Source organism: Drosophila takahashii, chromosome 2R (genome assembly GCF_030179915.1).
Source record: "Drosophila takahashii strain IR98-3 E-12201 chromosome 2R, DtakHiC1v2, whole genome shotgun sequence".
Taxonomy (NCBI): domain Eukaryota; kingdom Metazoa; phylum Arthropoda; class Insecta; order Diptera; family Drosophilidae; genus Drosophila; species Drosophila takahashii.
Window position 1 is genome coordinate 19,687,522 of NC_091679.1, and position 22,926 is coordinate 19,710,447.

The 22,926-nt window shown below is 35.4% G+C and overlaps 1 protein-coding gene across 3 annotated transcripts in view; it reads left to right on the forward strand.

Moving 5' to 3' along the window:
- The window catches only part of Gp210 (nucleoporin 210), a 268,597-nt gene that overhangs the window by 62,621 nt on the left and 183,050 nt on the right, over positions 1 to 22,926 (forward strand). For all 3 annotated transcript variants that reach the window (XR_011418170.1, XM_044392729.2, XM_044392730.2), the window contains exons 9-14: positions 803 to 928; positions 6,643 to 6,748; positions 19,142 to 19,263; positions 19,318 to 19,416; positions 19,476 to 19,709; positions 19,779 to 19,925. Coding sequence is in view for 2 of the 3 variants with exons in the window: in XM_044392729.2 (XP_044248664.1) it covers positions 803 to 928; positions 6,643 to 6,748; positions 19,142 to 19,263; positions 19,318 to 19,416; positions 19,476 to 19,709; positions 19,779 to 19,925 (834 nt within the window). In the remaining variant the exon portion in view is untranslated. The remainder of the gene's footprint in view (positions 1 to 802; positions 929 to 6,642; positions 6,749 to 19,141; positions 19,264 to 19,317; positions 19,417 to 19,475; positions 19,710 to 19,778; positions 19,926 to 22,926) is intronic.

Here is a 22,926-nt window from a genome sequence, read left to right on the forward strand (position 1 = left end):
AGACAGACAGACAGACAGACAGACAGACAGACAGACAGACAGACAGACAGACAGACAGACAGACAGACAGACAGACAGACAGACAGACAGACAGACAGACAGACAGACAGACAGACAGACAGACAGACAGACAGACAGACAGACAGACAGACAGACAGACAGACAGACAGACAGACAGACAGACAGACAGACAGACAGACAGACAGACAGACAGACAGACAGACAGACAGACAGACAGACAGACAGACAGACAGACAGACAGACAGACAGACAGACAGACAGACAGACAGACAGACAGACAGACAGACAGACAGACAGACAGACAGACAGACAGACAGACAGACAGACAGACAGACAGACAGACAGACAGACAGACAGACAGACAGACAGACAGACAGACAGACAGACAGACAGACAGACAGACAGACAGACAGACAGACAGACAGACAGACAGACAGACAGACAGACAGACAGACAGACAGACAGACAGACAGACAGACAGACAGACAGACAGACAGACAGACAGACAGACAGACAGACAGACAGACAGACAGACAGACAGACAGACAGACAGACAGACAGACAGACAGACAGACAGACAGACAGACAGACAGACAGACAGACAGACAGACAGACAGACAGACACACACACAGCCAGACAGTCAGACAGACAGACAGACAGACAGGCAGACAGACAGACAGACAGACAGACAGACAGACAGACAGACAGACAGACAGACAGACATGGCTAAAACATAAACATAAACATAAAACATACTTCCATACGCACACTTCCATACAGCTGAACCTGCTACGGGAGACCAACAATGTCCTCGCCATTAGTCTAAGGGATCCTTCGGGAGTCAAGCACGCCGAGGACTACATCAAGCTGTCAGTCGTCGAGTCAAAGGACATCTTTCCCACCAAGGTGAGTTGGGGGGAAGATACACATAAAACTTTTTCATGTTTTTAGTGATTTTTTTAATATAATTTTTAACCATTTAGTATTTTTGTATCTTTCAATTCAATGGCGGCAGTACGAATTTTTTTCGGTCATGCTACATTAAAAAAGTAGGCCAGCTGCGGACCCTTCACCAGTTAGCTGTGTAGATCCGATTTTTATGAAACCAAGATTATTTCGTTAAGAAATAACGTAGAAACTGTCTAAACCTTGCTTGATTAACATGATTCTCACAGTTTTCTTATTTGTGGAAATCTTTAAAGCCCCAGGAGTTGAACCCCAACCGTTGATTTTATAAGATTGTTTTTGTAAGATTTCAAGGTTGCAGCGACCTATTCGGCAGCACATTTGTTCGGTTCCTTTTAGGAGAAAGTGTTGGAACTCCTGTATCTTTTAGCAGGCGACGGTGTATGGAAAATGTAAATTCCTTTGGAAAATCACATAGAAACCTCATTTACTCCTCACTTTTTGTGTCACCGCCGTGTATTTTGGAAACAGAGACGGAAGAAATGTAAGGGGTGAATGAGGTAATTATATAGAGTAAAAGGGTATATTGTATTCGTGCAATAGTATGTAACAGCTAAAAGGAAGCGTTTCCGACCCCATAAAATATATATATTCTTGATCAGCATCTCTAGCCGAGTCGATATAGCCATGTTCGTCTGTCCGTTCGTCTGTCCGTCTGGCCGTCTGTCCGTCTGTTTCTACGCAAACTAGTCTCTCAGTTTTTAAGCTATCAGCTTTAAACTTTCCCAAAAGTCTTTTTTCTATTGCAGGTAGTATATAAGTCGGAACCGACCGGATCGGACAACTATATCTTATAGCTCCCATAGGAAGGAAACGTTAAAAAATTCTAGCTTCGGTGTTTTTTGAAATAAGACCTTCTACTCTTGGAAATAGTATTTTTTAAATACTTTCTTACTTTCTAATACAATATATTAAAAATCGGACGACTATATCATATAGCTGCCATAGGAACGATCGGAAAATGAATGGGAAAATAATAGGAAATAAATTTTAGATTTTTTTTTTTATACCCTTGTAGAGGGTATTATAATTTCAGTCAGATGTTTGCAACGCAGTGAAGGAGACGTTTCCGACCACATAAAGTATATATATTCTTGATCAGCACCGATAGCCGAGTCTATCTAGCCGTTTCCGTCTGTCCGTTTCTATGCGAACTAGTCTCTCAGTTTTAAAGCTATCGCGATGAAACTTTCCCGAAAGTCTTCTTTCTATTGCAGTTAGTACATATGTCGGAGAGAGCCGGATCGGATATCTTAAGGCTCCCATAGGAATAATCAAACAAATATAAGAAAACTCATTGTAACTTTGTAGGAAGTAGGCGTTTTGATTCTTGACTACTTTAAAACAAAATTTAAATAAATAAAAACGCTAAATCTGGAATCACTGGAACTGCACCGAGTGAGCATTACCTTATCTGCAAGGGTATATAAGCTTCGGCTGGCCGAAGGTAGCTTCTTTTCTTGTTTTTGTATTCTTTCCTACTCTAAGACATGACTCTTTTTAAATATTTCCGAATTTCAATTTTAATTTGATCAAAATCGGACGACTATATCATATAGCTGCCATAGGAACGATCGGAAAATTAATGAGAAATATTAGAAAATTGAACATTTTTGCGATTTGTTAATTAATAGGAATGATCTGCAAGGGTATATGAGCTTCGGCTGGCCGAAGCTAGCTTCCTTTCTTGTTTTTGTTATTTTTGGGACCCGTCTTCAGTTGTTAATTATCACTATGGACGGCAGTCCATGTAGTGACGAAGCGCACCAGGAGAGTGTGCGAAGGCGACTACTATATATACACGAAGAAATGAAAATTTGCTGTGATAGTCCGATCGTAATGAGTAATACACCAATCGAAAGGTATTGCAAAAACTTAAAGGATTGCATACCAAGACCTCAAGAAAATCAATTGGTTTGGGAGAGAGGGAGGTGAAAGTGAAAAAGTGAAAATTTCGAATTTTAGAGCTGTTGGGGCCGGTGGAAATAAAAGCCCCCTCGCAATGTTTTAGTTGTATTCCTATTGAAAATACCCGTCGAATGAGGGGTCATATGATAAAATCCGACGCTCCGTTCAAAATTTATAGCCAAAATAAAATTTTCTTCTTCTTCCCAAAATGAAAATTTAATTCTGTTTGTCAGTTTCCACTTGTCCAAAATATGTTTTTTAAGTTCTGAAAATTTGATATGACGTTCATCACATCGATATAAAAAAATTTTGTTCTACCACTTTTGGAAAAACCCGCTAGTTTAGCGGGAAAACAGCTATAAATAGCTAAAATTCGGAAAGCCGTAACTTCTATACTACTAAAGCTACAGACATGTGCTGCATCTCGTTTGAAATGTATTTTTAAAAGCTATAAACGCCTACTACATGCAATTTGTGTAAATGTAATAGTTAAAAAGATATGAACAAAAGAAAATTTGTTTAAACTTTTTTTTTAGCTTTTTTTTAATTTTCTCAAAAACGGCTCTAACGATTTTCCTTACAACTTTAAACCGTATAGCCCTTGAGATTCCTTAAATTTTGGTGTATATCATGTTTATGTAAAAAATCGCGTTTAAAAGTTATTCAGAAACGAAAATAGCCACTTTTGCCAGCTCAGAACAACTAACGCTTCCTGAGTGTTTAATTTTGTGCGTGGGTATCCAAACTGTATTTTAGGCTCATAGAATCATTTCAATTGTTTTAAGGAGTTCCAAATAGGAAACTTTTGTTTTACGACTTTTGGAAAAACCCGCTGCTTTAGCGGAAAAAAAGCTAGAAATAGCTAAATTTCGTTAGTTTGTAAGTTCAACACTACTGAAGCTACAGACATGTGCTATACCTCGTTTAAAAGGTATTTTGAAATACTTAAACGCCTTTTTAACTTAATTTGTTTAAATACAATGGTTTACAAATTATGATTGACCAATTTAAATTTAAATGTATATATTAGCTCCTATGAGAGCAAATGTAAACAAACAAAAACTTCTGATATCAAATAAAAACACCTCTTAACGAGGTAAAAAACTAGTGACGATCGCACCTTCAACATACAAAAGTTCTGATATCAACATTTGTGACGAAAAATTATTACACTCGTCATTAAATACACTTTCTAAGATTTTCTCATTCGGCACGCTGCAATAGAAAATGCCTATGAAGGTAAAAAGGCTAAAATAGTATGCTAGGCCGGGCCGAATGAGAAAATATTAGAAAGTGTATTTAATGACGAGTGTAATAATTTTTCGTCACAAATGTTGATATCAGAACTTTTGTATGTTGAAGGTGCGATCGTCACTAGTTTTTTACCTCGTTAAGAGGTGTTTTTATTTGATATCTGTTACTCGTAGAGTAAGAGTTTATTATTATTATATTCAACCGAGCGCCACGTCCACTCTAACGCCCACAACCGCCCACTAACGATTTTAAAATGTGTCCTGCGCCCACATCTTTAAAGATTTCCGAGAAGTATAAATGCAATTTTGTTGTGTATACTTATACCTATCGAAGTGTAGAAGATATTTTTCAATTCGGACCATTCATTAAAAAGTTATGCGCAATCAAAAAAATGATAAATATCCATCTCCCTCGCACTCGCTTTATTTGAGTGACGGGTATTAGATAGTTTTTTAAATATTTCTGGGTCTTTGACACCAAAAAATCGACTAACTTTGCGATTTTTTTTATAAAAACTGGTTGGAAGGATTTAATTCAAACCTTTTGTATATTATTAAGTGTCATTTAAATAACATACACTAATTTTTATTGCCGATACTATCTGCTAATATATAGGTGGCAAAGTGATTGCTGGAACACTATTAAAAAACGACGTTTCACTGTACCTCCGCTAAAACTGATCGGATTTCCATTTTGTTTTTACATTTCGCTTAAGAATTAAAAAAACTCGCCTCCTGGGAAGCCCTTTTTTATTTTTTATTTTTGAGATTTTTTTTCGATATTCCAAAGTCAAAAATGCCATTTTCACCTAAACAAATTTAAAGTTAAAAAAAAATTGGCGACAAATTTGAAAACGATCGGTTAAGCTGTTTAGAAATGCCGATGAACACGGACTTTCAAAACGTGGTTTCGAGAAAAACGCACTTAAAGATGCACTTACGTACCTAAAGTTTTAGAGGCTAGGGTACTAATTTTAGCATAACTTTTAAAGTTTTCGTCCGATTGACTTTATACTTTTTTTGTATAATCTTAAGAAGTTAATCTACAAGAAAAAAAATACCGTAACCCTCCCCCTTAACATTTCAAAATTTCGAATTAAATTAAACAAAATTCGGACGTCTATATACCACCCATAGAAAGGATCAAAAAAAAAAACAAGAAAGGAAGCTAGCTTCGGCCAGCCGAAGCTTATTTACCCTTGCAGATAATTCTTATTAAGTTACAAATCGCAAAAATGTTAATTTTCCTATTATTTCTCATTAATTTTGCGTTCGTTTCAATTGCAGCTATATGGGCACTTCCAGAAAAAAGTCCACCAAGCCAAAAACCTTGAAACTTGAATAAAACACATTTCCACATGATTTTGCCCCGATATTAGTTTCTAATTAGATGGATAGTGACCTTAACTACAAATTTGGAGTATAGTTTGATTATTTTTATGACAAACCCCACCAATATACGCAAAAATCAGTTTTTGGCTATTTTTTTTTGTTATTTTTTGGACCTGTCTTCTGTTGTTAATTTATTTCTGTACTGAATGCTTCATTCACATGCTAAACTTTTATGTTAAAGTCAAAACATCCAGCAATTGAGAGATAGAGTTAAAGAAATCCGCTTTACAAAACAGTCGGAAAAAATGTCCCGAGCGACATGTACCGAGCGAATGTGGTTGAAACTGCATAAAAAAAAACGTCAAAGAATTTTTAAGTAAAACCAAAAGCATTTAACAGCGACATGTTTGAACAACATTCTAAAAAAAATCGCATTCAAATATTCCATCAGAATTCGCTAATTTCTGGTGTTGTAGAAGCAATAATTTATTTCCTATTATATTCCCATTAATTTTCCGATCGTTCCTATGGCAGCTATATGATATAGTCGTCCGATTTTGAAAAAATTTTATTCGGAATTCAAAATTAGATAAAAAATGACATTTCCAAAAGTAGGATGTTATAGGTTCAAAAGCACCCAAGATATAATTTTTTTACATTTTTTTTCCGCGATTGTTCCTATGAGAGCTATATGATATAGTTGTCCGATCCGGCTCGTTCCGACTTATATACTACCTGCAATAGAAAGAAGACTTTTGGGAAAGTTTTACCCCGATAGCTTGAAAACTGAGAGACTAGTTTGCGTAGAAACGGACGGACAGACGGACATGGCTAGATCGACTCGTGTAGTGATGCTGATCAAGAATATATATACTTTATGGGGTCGGAAACGTCTCCTTCACTGCGTTGCAAACTTCTGACTGAAATCATAATACCCTCTGCAAGGGTATAATAATGCCAAAAAATAGGAAAGCTGCTTAAATTAATAGGAATGATCTGCATGGGTATATAAGCTACGGCTGGCCGAAGCTAACTTCCTTTCTTGTTTTTGATTTCAAATTAAAATGTGTGCCTACGCAATAGCTTAAAGTATTTAACAACTTTAATAATACATTTTTTATTTCCCCTACGTTTTTTTACCAACGTTCATCCAAACGACAGACTATTTTCTCTGTTGCCGACATCATTTGCTTCGATTCACCGCTAACGTTGTCATCTATTTGGAGCAGCTCGAATGAGCGGATTGTTTCCATTAATAGGCACACAGGTGAGTATTTTACAGCTCAATCTGTCCACTTTTTAGCAAATTATTTTTATACTTAAGTATTTTTGTTTGTTGTTTCAATTGCGTTGCAAACGTTGAAAAGTATAAAAGTAAAAGTTTCAATAACAATTTCTATACAAAATAGTTGTAGGCCTACAACACCCCAGCCTATGTATACAAATCTGTTGCACCTTTATAGAAATAATGGTTTAAAATAGAGCTTTTAAATACTACAAAAATACTAAAAAGTTCGGTTTGTGAGAGGCGGTTTTATATTAAATTCAATTACACTTTCACTGTAAGCACGTCCGCTTTATTCTACTTTCGTACCAAGAATGATTAACATTAGCCTGATTACAGAGTATGTTATTCTTAATGTTAACTTAACATGTTATCGGTCGTAAGGTGACCATATACTCAGCCTACTACAGGTTTGAGTCTATAGTCACGTCAACCTAAAAGCCGATTGAGGCTTAAGAACTCGCGTATAGATTTCGTTGATCTACTTTTGGCGACCAATGTTTTTTTATTTGGTAAATGCTTATAAGGTGTGTTTCTAAACTATACGACACGAAGACATTTTTTATACCCGTTACTCGTAGAGTAAAAGGGTATATTGTATCCGTGCAAAAGAATGTAACAGCTAGAAGGAAGCGTTTCCGACCCTATAAAGTATGTATTTTCTTGATCAGGGTCACTAGCCGAGTCGATATAGCCTGTCTGTCTGTTTATCTGTATGTCCGGATGAACGCTGAGATCTCGGAAACTACAAAAGCTAGCAAGTTGAGATTTCCTACACATATTCTTGGGCTTCCTACGCAGCGCAAGTTTATTTCAGCTGAGCGCCACGCCCCTTTAACGCCCATAATCGCCCACCAACGATTTTAAAATGTGTCTGCCGCCCACACCGTTAATGATTTCCGAGAAGTATAAATGAATGGCGTTCTCTCTTGCTTTTTAATTTTATGATACAACTAGCAATACCCGAAGCGACTTTGTCCGCTACTATTAGCAAAGCATTTATTGATGATTTTTCCATATACGAGTCAAAATCTCTCAAGTGTGCCACCCCTGTTTCGAAGGTCCGATTTTCATCGAACTAGTTGACTTTTTCTGTTCACAACGACAAAATAAGAACTTCATTTGAACGGTTTTGCGACATTTTGAGTTCTACCGGAGTTATAGCGGTCACAACGGGGCATTTTTACCACTTTTTCGAAAAAGTTGCACTCAGTCATTATACCCTTGCAGAGGGTATTATGATTTCAGTCAGAAGTTTGCAAAGCAGTGAAGGAGACGTTTCCGACCCCAAAAAATATATAGGGGAGAGGTCTGTAGGTTGGTACACCTTTTGTTTTTAGTCTCCCATTTGGACATTCGCTTTTGAAACTTCACGTGTTAGGTACCGATCGAAAACTTAGTCTTTTAGCTGTAAAATAAAGCAAAACAAAATTTTTTTAAGAACTTAGACCAAATAACAATTAAAACTAACAGGCTATTTGAACATTCACTTTTCCCCTAATATCAAAGAAATGTACTAGGCAGAAAGCGACCTCTTTCGGGCTAAAGCCTTTTTATATGAAAAACGGGTGTCTCAACTTACACGCTTAATGTGTCTCAACTTACACAAAATGAAATGTTTCGGGAAAAAATTAATACCTTTTTTTTTCTGACTGTCACATTAAGCTGATTCTTTTTTTAATTTGTTAACAGTTAAATTACTAATGTTTTAATTCTCTTACCAAGTTTATTTAAGCACGTTATTAATTTTTAATAGATTTAAAAAAAAAAATGAACAAAAACTTTTTTGGTGCAAAATGGTACACGACTCTCACAGCTTAAATCTGGCTAGAGCCTGGCTTATAATGTTTTCCCCAAAAGTTTTGTCACTGAAAAGGACTACAAAAAAAAAATAAAAAAAAATTTGAGTGGAAAAGTTTTGAGAAAATTGAGAGTCTCAACTTACAGACTGTCTCAACCTACAGACCTCTCCCCTATTCTTGATCAGCATCACTAGACGAGTCGATCTAGCCATGTCCGTCTGTCCGTCCGTCCGTTTCTACGCAAACTAGTCTCTCAGTTTTGAAGCTATCGGCTTGAAACTTTCCTAAAAGTCTTCTTTCTATTGCAGGTAGTATATATGTCGGAACCGACCGACCGACCGACAACTAGATCTTATAGCTCCCATAGGAAGGATCGAAAAAAAAAAACGTTAAAAAAATTCTAGTTTCGTTGTTTTTTCAAATATTACTTTCTACACTTGGGAATATTATTTTCTATATATTTCTAAATTTCGAATTAAATATTTAAAAAATCGGATCACTATATCATATAGCTGCCATAGGAACGGTCGAAAAATTAAGTGAAGAAGACGTTTATGAACACATAAAGTATATATATTCTTTATCAGCATTAATAGCCGAGTCCATCTAGCCATGTCCGTCTGTCCGTCTGTCCTTCTGTCCGTCTGTCCGTCTGTCCGTCTGTCCGTTTCTATGCGAACTAGTCTCTCAGTTTTAAAGCTATCGCGATGAAACTTTCCCAAACATTTTCTTTCTATTGCAGGTAGTACATATGTCGGAACGAGCCGGATCGGACCACTATATCTTATGGCTCCCATAGGAATTATCAAAAAAATAATAGAAAAATCATTGTAACTTTGTAGAAAGTAGGCGTTTTGATTTTTGACAATGTAAAAACAACATTTTAAGTAGGCATATCTGCAAGGGTATATAAACTTCGGCTGGCCGAAATGAAAAATGTGAATTTGAAAATGTTGAATTTTAGTTATATGCTCATGTTTTTAGCTGTAACTTCGATGTTATAAGTTGAAAAGCTGCAAATAAGGTTTTATATTAAAGATAATTAATAACAAAAACAAAAAAACTTTGGTTTATATTTTTAAATTTTTATACCCGTTATTCGTAGAGTAAAAGGGTATATTGTATTCGTGCAAAAGTATGTAACAGCTAAAAGGAAGCTTTTCCGACCCTATAAAATATGTATTTTCTTGATCATGGTCACTAGCCGAGTCGATATAGCCATGTCCGTCTGTCTGCCTGTCCGTCTGTCCGTCTGTCTGTCTGTCCGCCCGTATGAACGCTGAGATCTCGGAAACTATAAAAGCTAGAAGATTGACATTTTGCATGCAGATTCTAGAAGTTCCTACGCAGCGCAAGTTTTTTTCAAAAAGGTGCCACGCCCCCTCTAACGCCCACAATCGCTTATATACGATTTTAAAAATTTCAATATTTAGGAAAAAGTAGAAATGCAGTTTTATTGTGTTTATCAATAACTACCGAAATGTAAGAGAATTTTTTTAAATCGGACCATTCGTTAAAAAGTTACGGCGGATCAAAGTTTTTATCTCCATCTTCTTAGCACTCCCTTTAGCTGAGTAACGGGTATCTGATAGTCGGGGCACCCGACTATAGCGTTCTCTCTTGTTTTTTATTAAATGGTAACAATTCAAACTTCATGTGTACATCGTCTAGTGGAGACAGTGACTCAAAAATGTCTTCTTAAGCACTTATCATTCGTTTTACCGTATGATCAATAAGGAATTGTAAACTTATTTCAGAATGGGATTCTCTTACTTTTATACCAGTAGGATAGCATAACATTTTTGACTCCTAAACGGGATCATAGAGATGGGAGGTCACTTGTACTTGAGGTGGAAGCAATGACATCAATGCGACAGACCTCGCCATTTAATGTGACCTGAAGGCCACTTGCATTATGAACAAAAAACCTGGCTTTATCTCTCCTAGATTTCTCAAATCGATTTCAAAAGACAGTGTAATTTCAATTTGGAGTGATTAATGCAGGGATCGTAAATAACAGTTATTTGTGATTTTTATTTTAAACGTCAAAAATAACGTTCTTTTTACTCTTGTAAAGTATATGCATTTCAACAAATCTGGAAAGCAAATTAACTGTTATTTGTTCATGTCTATAAAGCGCATAAAAACCAGTTAAATTCCCTGCAGGAAACGGAATCAGTTTTGGACTATTAAAATACTAGTTGGGTCAAGAAGGTTAACTAGTTCAAGTTATGTCCATTTCCTTGTAACGAAGTGGTCCATTTTTCATATGCTTGTCGTCGGAAACAACTAGTCCATTTGCTACTAGTTTTGCACTAGTTACTGTTAACCAATTTACGTTACAGCTGTTAAACTACACTGAAAACAAGAAAGGAAGCTAGCTTCGGCCAGCCGAAGCTTATATACCCTTGCAGATCATTCTATTAATTTACAAATCGCAAAAATGTTAAATTTCTTATTATTTCACATTAATTTTTCGATCGTTTCTATCACAGCTATATGATATAGTAGTTCGATCTTTTAAAAATTAAAATCGAAATTCGGAAATATTTCAAAATAGTCATATCCCAGAGTAGAAGGAACTGTAATAAAAACCAACAAAGATATAATTTTTTTCCCATTAATTTCCATTTAATTTTTCGACCGTTCCTATGGCAGCTATATGATATAGTGATCCGATTTAAAAAACAAAAAAACCGAAATTCAGAAATATATAAAAAAAAATGTTCCCAAGAGTAGAAGGTAAAATTTTAAAAAACACCGGAGCTAGAATTTTTTTACGTTTTTTTTTTTGATCCTTCCTATGGGAGCTATAAGATATAGTTGTGTGATCCGTTTGGTTCCGACATATATACTACCTGCAATAGAAATACGACTTTTACGAAAGTTTCATCCCGATAGCTTTAAAACTGAGAGACTAGTTTGCGTAGAAACGGACGGACAGACGGACGGACAGACGGACAGACGGACATGGCTAGATCGACTCGTCTAGTGATGCTGATCAAGAATATATATACTTTATGGGGTCGGAAACGTCTCCTTCACTGCGTTGCAAACTTCTGACTGAAATCATAATACCCTCTGCAAGGGTATAAAAATATTTTCACGAAAAAACTAAAAATTAATCTCGAAACCAACAAGTGATTGAATTTCACTAGTACTTGACGATGCCTAACTTGACGCCCTCCTAATTTAGTATCCAATCAATAGGCGCGGTCCTTAGAGAATTTCTGATAATTATTATGTAATCAAATACAGTAAATGATAATTAAATGGAATTAAAACAAACTTACTTTTTTTGAGACAAGTCGCCCTCTCGAGGACTTGAACCCGGGACCTTTGGATTTGTAGACACACTAACTGATTGAGCCATACACGCATCACATTTTGTATTGCCCTAACAAGGTTTATGAATTTTAGTGTGACATAATTCAAAAACAGCGATTTTTTACATATATATTGCCTCGGACAGATTAAACAAAGTTTTAAATAAAACTAAAGCATCATCTAGCAAACAAAAAACAAAAAAAAAATGTACAGAGACTGGGGATTGAACCGAGGACCTCGAGTGTTTGATTTGTTTAGTGTTAAATTTCCCAAGACATTTACACTCTAGGCTATATTTTTGGATCATATGTGTTTCATTTGCAACTAGTTAAATTCCAGTTGCCTTTTAACTAGACCCTAATATGTATTTGTTCTACCAGTTAAATATTTTTAAGGTTTTTTTTGTCAGAAAGGTACTAGTCCGAGACAAGTTTCTTTTTTACTAGTTTTGTATTAATCATTTTTTCGACTAGCACAAATTTTCTAGACCCTGTGTAGTCCAAATGCATTCAGACGAATTCCGGTTGCTTTATTTTAGTTGTATTACTAGTTGTTTTTCAGACTAGTTCGCATTTTTCCTGCAGGTTTGATTTTTTCATAAGGAAAAACAAGTGATTTAATATAAAATAAATAGATATAAAATAATTTCGAATCCCCTAAATAATTTGCTTAGTAATTTTATCACTCCCACTCACTTTTATTCTGTGCTTGTATCACTTGATTTTTTTTTACGAGTGATCAAGTGATCCAAGTTAACTCACTTGAACTCACTCACTCTATCACTATGGACGGCAGTCCATGTAGTGACGAAGCGCACCAGGAGAGTGTGCGAAGGCGACTACTATTATATAGCCGCAAAATTGAAAATCTGCTGTGATAGTCCGATCGTAATGAGTAATACACCAATCGAAAGGTATTGCAAAAACTTAAAGGATTGCATACCAAGACCTCAAGAAAATCAATTGGTTTGGGAAAGAGAGCGGTGAAAGTGTAAAAGTGAAAATTTAGAATTTTGGATCTGATGGGGCCGTTGGGGATAAATGCCCCCTCGCAATGTTTTAGTAGTTTTTCTATTAAAAATTCCCGTCGGATGAGGGGTCATATGATAAAATCCGACGCTCCGTTCAAAAGTTATAGCCAAAATAAGATTTTCTTCTTCTTCCCAAAATGAAATAATTTGTCCCTTTGTTTGTGGGTATGCATCAAATCGTGGTTTTAGGATCCTGAACTAAATTTTACTGTGCTTAGCAGCAGGATATGAACAACGTTTGTTCTACAACTTTTGGAAAAACCCGCTAGTTTGGCGGGAAATCATTGAAAAAAGCTAGATTTTGACGGCTTATAGTTTCTAAACGACCAAAGCTACAGACTCGTGCTACACCTCGTTAAAAAGGTAATTTAAAATGCTAATCGCGTTGCCTTGGGTAAAATTGGCTTAATGCAATAGTTTAAAATGTATGGCTAAAAGTTGTTTTTCTAAATCACTTTTTAGCTATTTTCTCAAAAACGGCTCTAACGATTTTCTTTACAACTTTAAACTGTATAGCCCTTGAGATTCCTTAAATTTTGGTATATAACACATTACTGTAAAAAGTCACGTTTAAAAGTTATTTTTATACGAAAATAGCCACTTTTGCCAGCTCGAACAACTAACGCTCCCTGAGTATTGAATTTTGTGTGAGGGTATACGAACTGTATTTTGGGGTCATGGAATCAGTAAATTTGCACTTAAGAGTTCCATAAAGGAATCTTTTGTTCTACGACTTTTGGAAAAAGCCGCTACTTTAGCGGGAAAAAAGCTAAAAATAGCTAAATTTCGTTAGTTTGTAAGTTCAACACTACTGAAGGTACAGACATGTGCTAAAACTCGTTTAAAAGGTATTTTGATATACTTCATCGCCTTTTTGACTTAATTCGTTTAAATACAATGGCTTACAAATTATGATTGACCAATTTAAATTTAAATGTATATATTAGCTCTTATGAGAGCAAATGTAAACAAACAAAAACTTCTGATATCAAATAAAAACACCTCTTAACGAGGTAAAAAACTAGTGACGATCGCACCTTCAACATACAAAAGTTCTGATATCAACATTTGTGACGAAAAATTATTACACTCGTCATTAAATAGACTTTTTAATATTTTCTCATTCGGCACGCTGCAATAGAAAATGCCTGTAAAGGGAAAAAGGCTGGAATAGTTTGCTAGGGCGGGCCGAATGAGAAAATATTAGAAAGTCTATTTAATGACGAGTGTAATAATTTTTCGTCACAAATGTTGATATCAGAACTTTTGTATGTTGAAGGTGCGATCGTCACTAGTTTTTTACCTCGTTAAGAGGTGTTTTTATTTGATTTTCAAAAAATTGACTTGTTTGTCAATTCAAGTGTACTCATGCAGGACTCTACCTTACATCTGTTGTATTATTTTCCCTGAATATAAGGTGTGTTTCAAAATTATACGACACCAACACACTTATTTTTTGAAAATTTGTAGAGTTGTTGTTGTTTATAAAAAGCGAAACATTTAAATGCAGATCGAAAGAACAATGTATGATGTGTACGAAAAAAAATACCACGCGTCCTTGATCCTCTTTTTAGGGACTTTGTGCGATCGTTTCATAATTATACGACACCATTGATTTTTTCCGGTTCCAATAATCAAACTTAACCGAAAATTTTTTCTGGTTAAATATAAACTAAAAGGTTCCATTTTGAGCGTAATCCAGCCCAAAGGTCCTTTCAATCTTCAACCCAAACATAAATATTGAATATGTCTCTCTACACCTTAAAAAAGTAGTTTTTCGAAGTCATATTCCACAATTCGTCTTAACTTTTGTCTGGTCAATATTCTTAACCCTTTTGAATCAAATAAAAATCCTGTTCAGTTCATTACGTGCACGAAACAGACCTAAAAAATCATTTTTTTATGAACTGCCCTTTTGGAACAAAACTGTTTTATTCCAAAAATATTTGATTTTGGGCGATACTTTCTGTCCAAATGCAAAAATTTGTTCTTCAAAACCTTAATAAACTTTCCACATTTCACGATTGGAACATTTAAAACGCGATCCCAGTCCGCGTCACTTTGAAGTTTTTTCGAAATTTTTTCATACGAATTTGAGTGTTTCCTTCATGGGATTTCATTTAGGAGCGTATACTTGGCATCCGTTTTGTAATGTTCCAGCATTAAATGTGAAAAATTGATTAAGGTTTTAAAGAACAAATTCCTTCATTTTGAGACGTAGTATCGACCGAAATCAAATATTTTTGGAATAAATACAATTTTTTCCAAACACGCAGTTTTTTAAAAAATGATTTTTAAGGTCTGTTTCGTGCACGTAATACACTGAACAGGATTCTTATTTGATTCAAAAGTGTTAAGAATATTGACCAGACAAAAGTTAAGACGAATTAGGGATATGACTTCGAAAAAAAACTTTTTTAAGGTATAGAAAGAAATATTCAATATTTATGTATGGGCCGAAGATTAGAAGGATCAAAGATCCAGCCCAAAGCTGGATTACTCTCAAAATCGAATCTTTTAGTTTATATTTACCCAGAAAAAAAATTTCGGGTAAGTTTGATCATTGGAATCGGAGAAAATCAATGTGTCGTATACTTATGAAACACCTTAAAATCAAGATTTTGTTATAACTTATGCCACGGAGGCAAATATTATATTATTTTCACATTAAATTCTCTGTTTTATTATAACGATTAAATACAAACACAATCACCTTAATACGACTTTAAATAAAAAAAATATTTAAGAAATTAATGGTGTCGTATAATTTTGAATAACACCTTAATATACCCTTTTACTATACGAGTAACGGGTAGAACTAGGTTTGATCGTACATTCCACATACTAAAGTTTTGATATCAACAAAATTATAACTTTTTTGAAATGTACTTACTCGCTACCCGGGTGGGAAGAAAGTTCATTACACCAGTAAAAAGAAAAATCGATGAAATATATCATGAAAGAAACCTTTGTTTTCCGATAAGGTACGTCTTCCTGATTAAGAAAATGGCACTTAAAATTTTTTTTATGGATCCAATTTTTTTTAAAAGTGTAAAAAACGTTGTTAACCCCATTTTTATTTCAACCATAAAAGACTCAAACTTTCTTATACACTGCATTGAGTTCCATTCATTAGTTTAGAATCTACACTTCGTCAAAGTTAAAAAAGGTAGAAGGCTCTGCCAAAGGCCTGGACAAGGCTCTGCATAAGATTCATGTGAGTAGCATTTATGTACCAACAGACAAAATTATGTATTTTATTGTCAAATCGGTTAAATCTAAAAAATGGATAGCGATACAACCAAAGAAATAACTTCTTCGACGAAAAGCATGATTTCCAAACAAACTTCAAGTAAATAAGAAAGTTTTCGCATCCACCTTTCAGGGTCTTTGGCACCAAAAAATTGACTAACTTTCATACAAATAATTTCGGTTTTTAGGCGAGTATTTTTAACGAAGGCATTTATGCAGCATTTTTCCATTTTTTCTAACTTTTTCATCTTTGACGAAGTGTAGCTTCTAAACTAATGAATGGAACTCAATTTCGTGTATAAGAAAATAGGAAAGCATTTTATTACCTGTAAAATGAGTCTTTTATGGTTGAAATCGGTAAACCACAACTTAAGTTAGGAATTAAAAAGTGTCAAAAACGTTTTTTACAATTAAAAAAAATTGGCTCCATAAAAAAAATGAATGTGCCATTTTCTTAATCAGGAAGACGTACCTTACCGGAAAACAAAGGTTTGCTATCAATAATTTTTAGATTTTTCAACTCTCTTAGATTAATGTAATATATATCGAATAAAAGCACCTCTTAACGAGGTAAAAAACTAGTAACGATCGCACCTTCAAAATACAAAAGTTCTAATAGCAACATTTGTGACGAAAAATTATTACACTCGCCATTAAATAGACTTTCTAATATTTTCTCATTCGGCCCGCCCTAGCAAACTATTCCAGCCTCTTTCCCTTCACAGGCATTTTCTATTGCAGCGTGCCGAATGAGTGTATTTAATGACGAGTGTAATAATTGTTCGTCACAAATGTTGATATCAGAACTTTTGTATGTTGAAGGTGCGATCGTCACTAGTTTTTTAGCTCGTTAAGAGGTGTTTTTTTTTGATATTAGAAGTTTTTGTTTGTTTACATTTGCTCTCATAGGAGCTAATATAAACATTTAAATTTAAATTGGTCAATCATAATTTGTAAGCCATTGTATTTAAACGAATTAAGTTAAACAGGCGATGAAGTATATCAAAATACGTTTTAAACGAGGTATAGCACATGTCTGTACCTTTAGTAGTGTAGAACTTACAAACTAACGAAATGAAATTGAAGTAGAGGGTTTTTCCAAAAGTCGTAGAACAAAAGATTCCTATATGGAACTGTTAAATGCAAATTAACTGATTTCATGACCCTAAAATACAGTTTGGATACCCACGAACAAAATTCAACACTCAGGAAGCGTTAGTTGTTCTGAGCTGGCAAAAGTGGCTATTGTCGTTTCTTAATAACTTTTAAACGTGATTTTATACAGTAACATGATATATACCAAAATTTAGGGAATCTCAAGGGCTATACAGTTTAAGGGCTAGTACTCAACCCAACAAAAAGTCGTCCAAAACAAAAACTTTATATGAAACAAAATTTTTTGACGTTGTTTTTCATATGAAGTTTCTTGTTTTGAACGACTTTTTGTTGGGTTGAGTACTAGCTCTAAAGTTGTAAGGAAAATCGTTAGAGCCCTTTTTGAGAAAATTAAAAAAAAAGCTTAAAAAAAAAGTTAAAAAAAATGTTCTTTTGTTCATATCATTTTAACTATTACATTTACACAAATTGCAAATAGAAGGCGTTTATAGCATTTAAAAATAATTTTCAAACAAGATGCAGCACAAGTCTGTAGCTTTAGTAGTATACAAGTAACGGCTTTCCGAATTTTAGCTATTTATAGCTGTTTTCCCGCTAAACTAGCGGGTTTTTCCAAAAGTGGTGGAACAAAATTTTTTTATATCGATGTGATGAACGTCATATCAAATTTTCAGAACTTAAAAAACATATTTTGGACAAGCGGACAAACTGACAAACAGAATTAAATTTTCATTTTGGGAAGAAGGATAAAATCTTATTTTGGCTATAACTTTTGAACGGACCCTTTTTGACATATGACCCCTCATTCGACGGGTATTTTCAAAGGGAACACAACATTGCGAGGGGGCATTTATCCCCACCGGCCCCAACAGCTCCAAATTTTGAAATTTTCACTTTTTCACTTTCACCGTTTTTTTGCAATACCTTTCGATAGGTGTATCATTCATTATGATCGGACCATCACAGTAGATTTTCATTTCTTCGTGTATATATAGTAGTCGCCTTCGCACACTTTCCTGGTGCGCTTCGTCACTACAAATATAAGTAGTAGCTATTCTTCATACACTTTCTTAGTGCTCATCGTCACTACGTGGACTGCCAACCACAATGATCGGCAGTTGTGTCAAGAGTCATGTAAAAAAAACGTTGGCACACCCAAAGTCAATTTGTTCCTTTTAATTCTTCCTAGTCTGTTCGATGTCATAACCAGTCATAACCCATATTATTTTTGCATGGGTTCGGTTCGGGGTTCAAACCTAATCGACAGATAATGTTCCGGTTTGCGAACCGGTTCAATGATGAGCCGGAGCAGGGTTCAGGTTCGAACCAGGGTTCAAAAAAAATTTTTTTTTTATGAAATAATAAAGTCAACATTTATTTCCATGTATTTTCATTGAAATACCATATATGTACCATATATACCTCCTACCTATCTCCTATCACCTAATCATGTAATTTAAATGTGGTCATACTGCGAAAAGTTTTGGAAGATGATAGTTATATATTATTAGATTGTTTGGGTTAGATGCAGTCTTGCATAGACAAAATATTTGCGCATTTTTATTTCCCTTAGTAGATAAACTCTATGTTAATATGATCAGAAAACCCCCCACAATGTTGAATAAAAAAACACGAACACACAAAATAAATTTTTCGTGAACCGAACCGAATATCAAAGAAAAAGTTCCGGTTCGGTTCCGGTTTAATTATAAAAAAACTTGGCGCTCCGGTTTACGGTTCGGTTTGTTTTCTAAAAAAAAGTGAACCACTCCGGTTTGGAGTGGTTCAGCTCCGGAGTGGTTCACAGCCCTGGTCATAACACACTGAATTTCCCTTTCTCTACTACAGGTATTGCCAGGGTGTTGAACCATCGACATAAGCTGGCCGAAAAGATTGCGATCACTAATGGCGATGATGCCAAAAGCGCCGGGTTCATAAAGTACGACCTGGAAGTTCGGGAGTCGGATGAGGTAATACCTTACCTGTTACCCATTGATCAAAAACATAAATAAACGGTCTTTCAGATTGTGTTTGCAAAGGCATTGGACATATTTAGTGGAACAGAGTATCAAGCACAGCTGGTTCTACGCAACCATATTCAAGCCGACAAGTTCAGTAACCTCGTAAGTCATTCCGGATAGATTCTCTTGGCTTTGTCTTGATCCGTAATTATTATCTTTAGATTGCCCAAAACGTTTCTCAGTGTGCTGGGCATCTGGATAGCATGCCGGTGGATGTATTTACATGTCGCCTCTCAGCCAAAGATTCGTTAGGTCGCCAATTACTAAAAGTGTACAAAGTAGAGGCTTTTTTCGATGCTAGCATCGGGCAGTATATTTGTCGAGCTGAGCTGCTCTCCAGCTTTATTGAGCTATTAGCCATTGTCAAGACTAACGACGTCTACTTGGAGCTGGAGGTAGGTCTTCCGCTTCTTGACTGAGTAGCAATATAATTATATACTTATTCTTTCCTTATCTGAAAATAGGCGAAAATGGCCAACGGTAATTTGGATAAAATGTCATTGAAATTAGTACCTGGTGTCAAGGTTATGCCCGAATCAGTGCGAGTAACCGATTTAAAGCCACAGGAGATTCATATTAGTGGTCTGGACAAGGCACTGCATAAGATTCAGGTGAGTAGTATTTATGTACCAACAGACAAAATTATGTATCTTATGTACAAATCGGTTAAATCTAAAAAATGGATAGCGATATAACCAAAGAAATAACTACTTCGACGAAAAGCAAAAACTTAGCTTTCAGGTAATAAGAAAGTTTTCGCATCTACCTTTCAGGTAATTTGTTAACCGATTTTTATAAACCATACCTAATATTATCGGTTGTTTAAGGGGGTTGTTATACCCGTTACTCGTAGAGTAATGCCCTTTCCTCACCAGAGCTGAATGTAGCATTTTGACATTTTTTGGTATATGTTACATTTTTCCCATATATTTTCAAGTGGTTCTACAGGTGGGAGAAAAGAGCATTCGACAATAAATGCTACTACCTTTTGATATTCTCGTGGCTAAAATACCAAATATCTGAGTATTTTTTGACTATCGACAAAACGGCCATCGCAAAATTTTCGAAATAATCAAGGCCCACTATAGATGATTTCTCTGCAGAAAAAAAAAATACGAATAATTGCAGTTAACAAAACCTGACCAATCTTTTGCCGCTAAGATTTGTCACAGGAAGTAAGAGGCAACAAACCACCATATCGATAAGACCACCGAAGGATTGCAAAATCAACAATAAAATGATCCCAAAACAAGAGAGAACGCTATAGTCGGGTTGTTGTCCCGACTATCTAATACCCGTCACTCAGCTAAAGGGAGTGCGAACGCTGTGTCGGGTTGGTGTCCCGACTAATAATCGTAACTCAGCTAAAGGGAGTGCGAGGGAGATAGATATATAATTTTTGATTGCGTATAACTTTTTAATGAATGGTCCGATTTGAAAAATGTCTTCTACATTTCGATCGGTATAAATATACACAACAAAATTGCATTTATACTTCTCGGAAATCTTTAAAGATGTGGGCGCAGGACCCATTTTAAAATCGTTAGTGGGCGATTGTGGGCGTTAGAGGGGGCGTGGCGCTCGGCTAAAATAAACTTGCGCTGCGTAGGAAGCCAAAGAATATGTGTGGGAAATCTCAACCTTCTAGCTTCTGTAGTTTCTGAGATCTCAGCGTTCATACAGACGGACAGTCGGACAGACGGACAGACAGACAGACGGACAGACGGACAAGGCTAGATCGACTCGGCTAGTGACCCTGATCAAGAATATATATACTTTATGGGGTCGGAAACGCTTCCTTCTAGCTGTTACATACTTTTGCACGAATCTAGTATACCCTTTTACTCTACGAGTAACGGGTATAAAAAGATTTAATGTGCATTGCATAGCAATATATAATGCAAACAAAAGCTTAAAAAAACATTCAAATCTTTATTGTCCATGGTCAATACATTTGATTGTCCAAATCTCCTGCTTGCGGATTAGTATTTGAGAAATTAAGCCCATATCTCAGGTTTTGAAAAATGTCTTCCTCATGAAAAGCATTCAACGCTTTCCTTTGTGTTTCCGTGCCTGCGCTGTTTCTCTAGCTGTTTCTGAATTTTCAGCAGAAAACACATGACAAAAATAAGATAATTTTTGTTAGCATTGAATATTTTGAATTTAAAAGCAAAGCACATCTGTTTTCGAAATAATAAATGCTGAATGCTAAATGCTTTCCCGTGCGGACAGGAAATAGCATTTTTTTGAATACCGAAAAAATACTACAGTATGTACATCAGTGAGGAAACGGCATTAAAGGGTATATTGTATTCGTGCAAAAGTATGTAACAGCTAGAAGGAAGCGTTTCCGACCCCATAAAGTATATGTATTCTTGATCAGGGTCACTAGCCGAGTCGATCTAGCCATGTCCGTCTGACCGTCTGTCCGTATGAACGAAAACTTTATAAGTTATGCTAAAACTAATATTAGTAGGGGAGAGGTCTGTAGGTTGGTACACCTTTGGTTTTTTATTTGCCAATCGCTTATGAAACTTCACGCAATAGGTTCCAATCAAACAGTTAGTCTTTTAATTTAAGGGGGGTAGGGTCTTTGGCACCAAAAAATCAACTAACTTTCCAATTTTTCCTATAAAAACTGGTTGGAAGGATTTAATTCAAACCTTTTGTATATTATTAAGTGTCTTTTAAATAACACCCACAAATTTTTATTGCCGATACTATCGGCTAATATATTGGTGGCAAAGTGATTGCTGGAACACTATTAAAAAAAAGACGTTTCACTGTACCTCCGCTAAAAATGATCGGATTTCCATTTTGTTTTTACATTTCGCTTAAGAATTAAAAAAAAAACTTGCCTCCTTGGAAGCCCTTTTTTTAATTTTTAATTTTTGAGAATTTTTTTCGATATTCCAATTTCAAAAATTTGTTTTTCACATAAAAAACTTGACTTTTGTCTTTAAAATAAAACATATTTAAAGTTAAAAAATAAAAAATAAACGCTTCCCAGGGGGCGGGTTTTTTTATCCAGAAAAATATGCGACAAATTTAAGAACGTTCGGTTGAGCCGTTTAATAATGCCGATGAACACGGACTTGCGAAACGTGGTTTCGAGAAAAACGCACTTACAGTGAGTAACATTAATATTCGGTTTTTATACCCTTGCAGAGGGTATTATGATTTTAGTCAGAAGTTTGCAACGCAGTGAAGGAGACGTTTCCGACCCCATAAAGTATATATATTCTTGATTAGCATCACAAGACGAGTCGATCTAGCCATGTCCTTCTGTCCTTCTGTCCGTCTGTCCGTCCGTCTGTCCGTCTGTCTGTTTCTACGCAAACTAGTCTCTCAGTTTTTGAGCTATAGGGATGAAACTTTCCCAAAAGTCTTCTTTCTATTGCAGGTAGTATATATGTCGGAACCGACCGGATCGGACAACTATATCTTATAGCTCCTATAGGAACAATCGGAAAAAAAAACGTTAAAAAATTCTAGCTTCGGTGTTTTTTCAAGTATTACCTTCTACTCTTGGGAATATTATTTTTTATATATTTCTGAATTTCGAATTAAATATTTTAAAAATCGGATCACTATATCATATACATTCTCTTC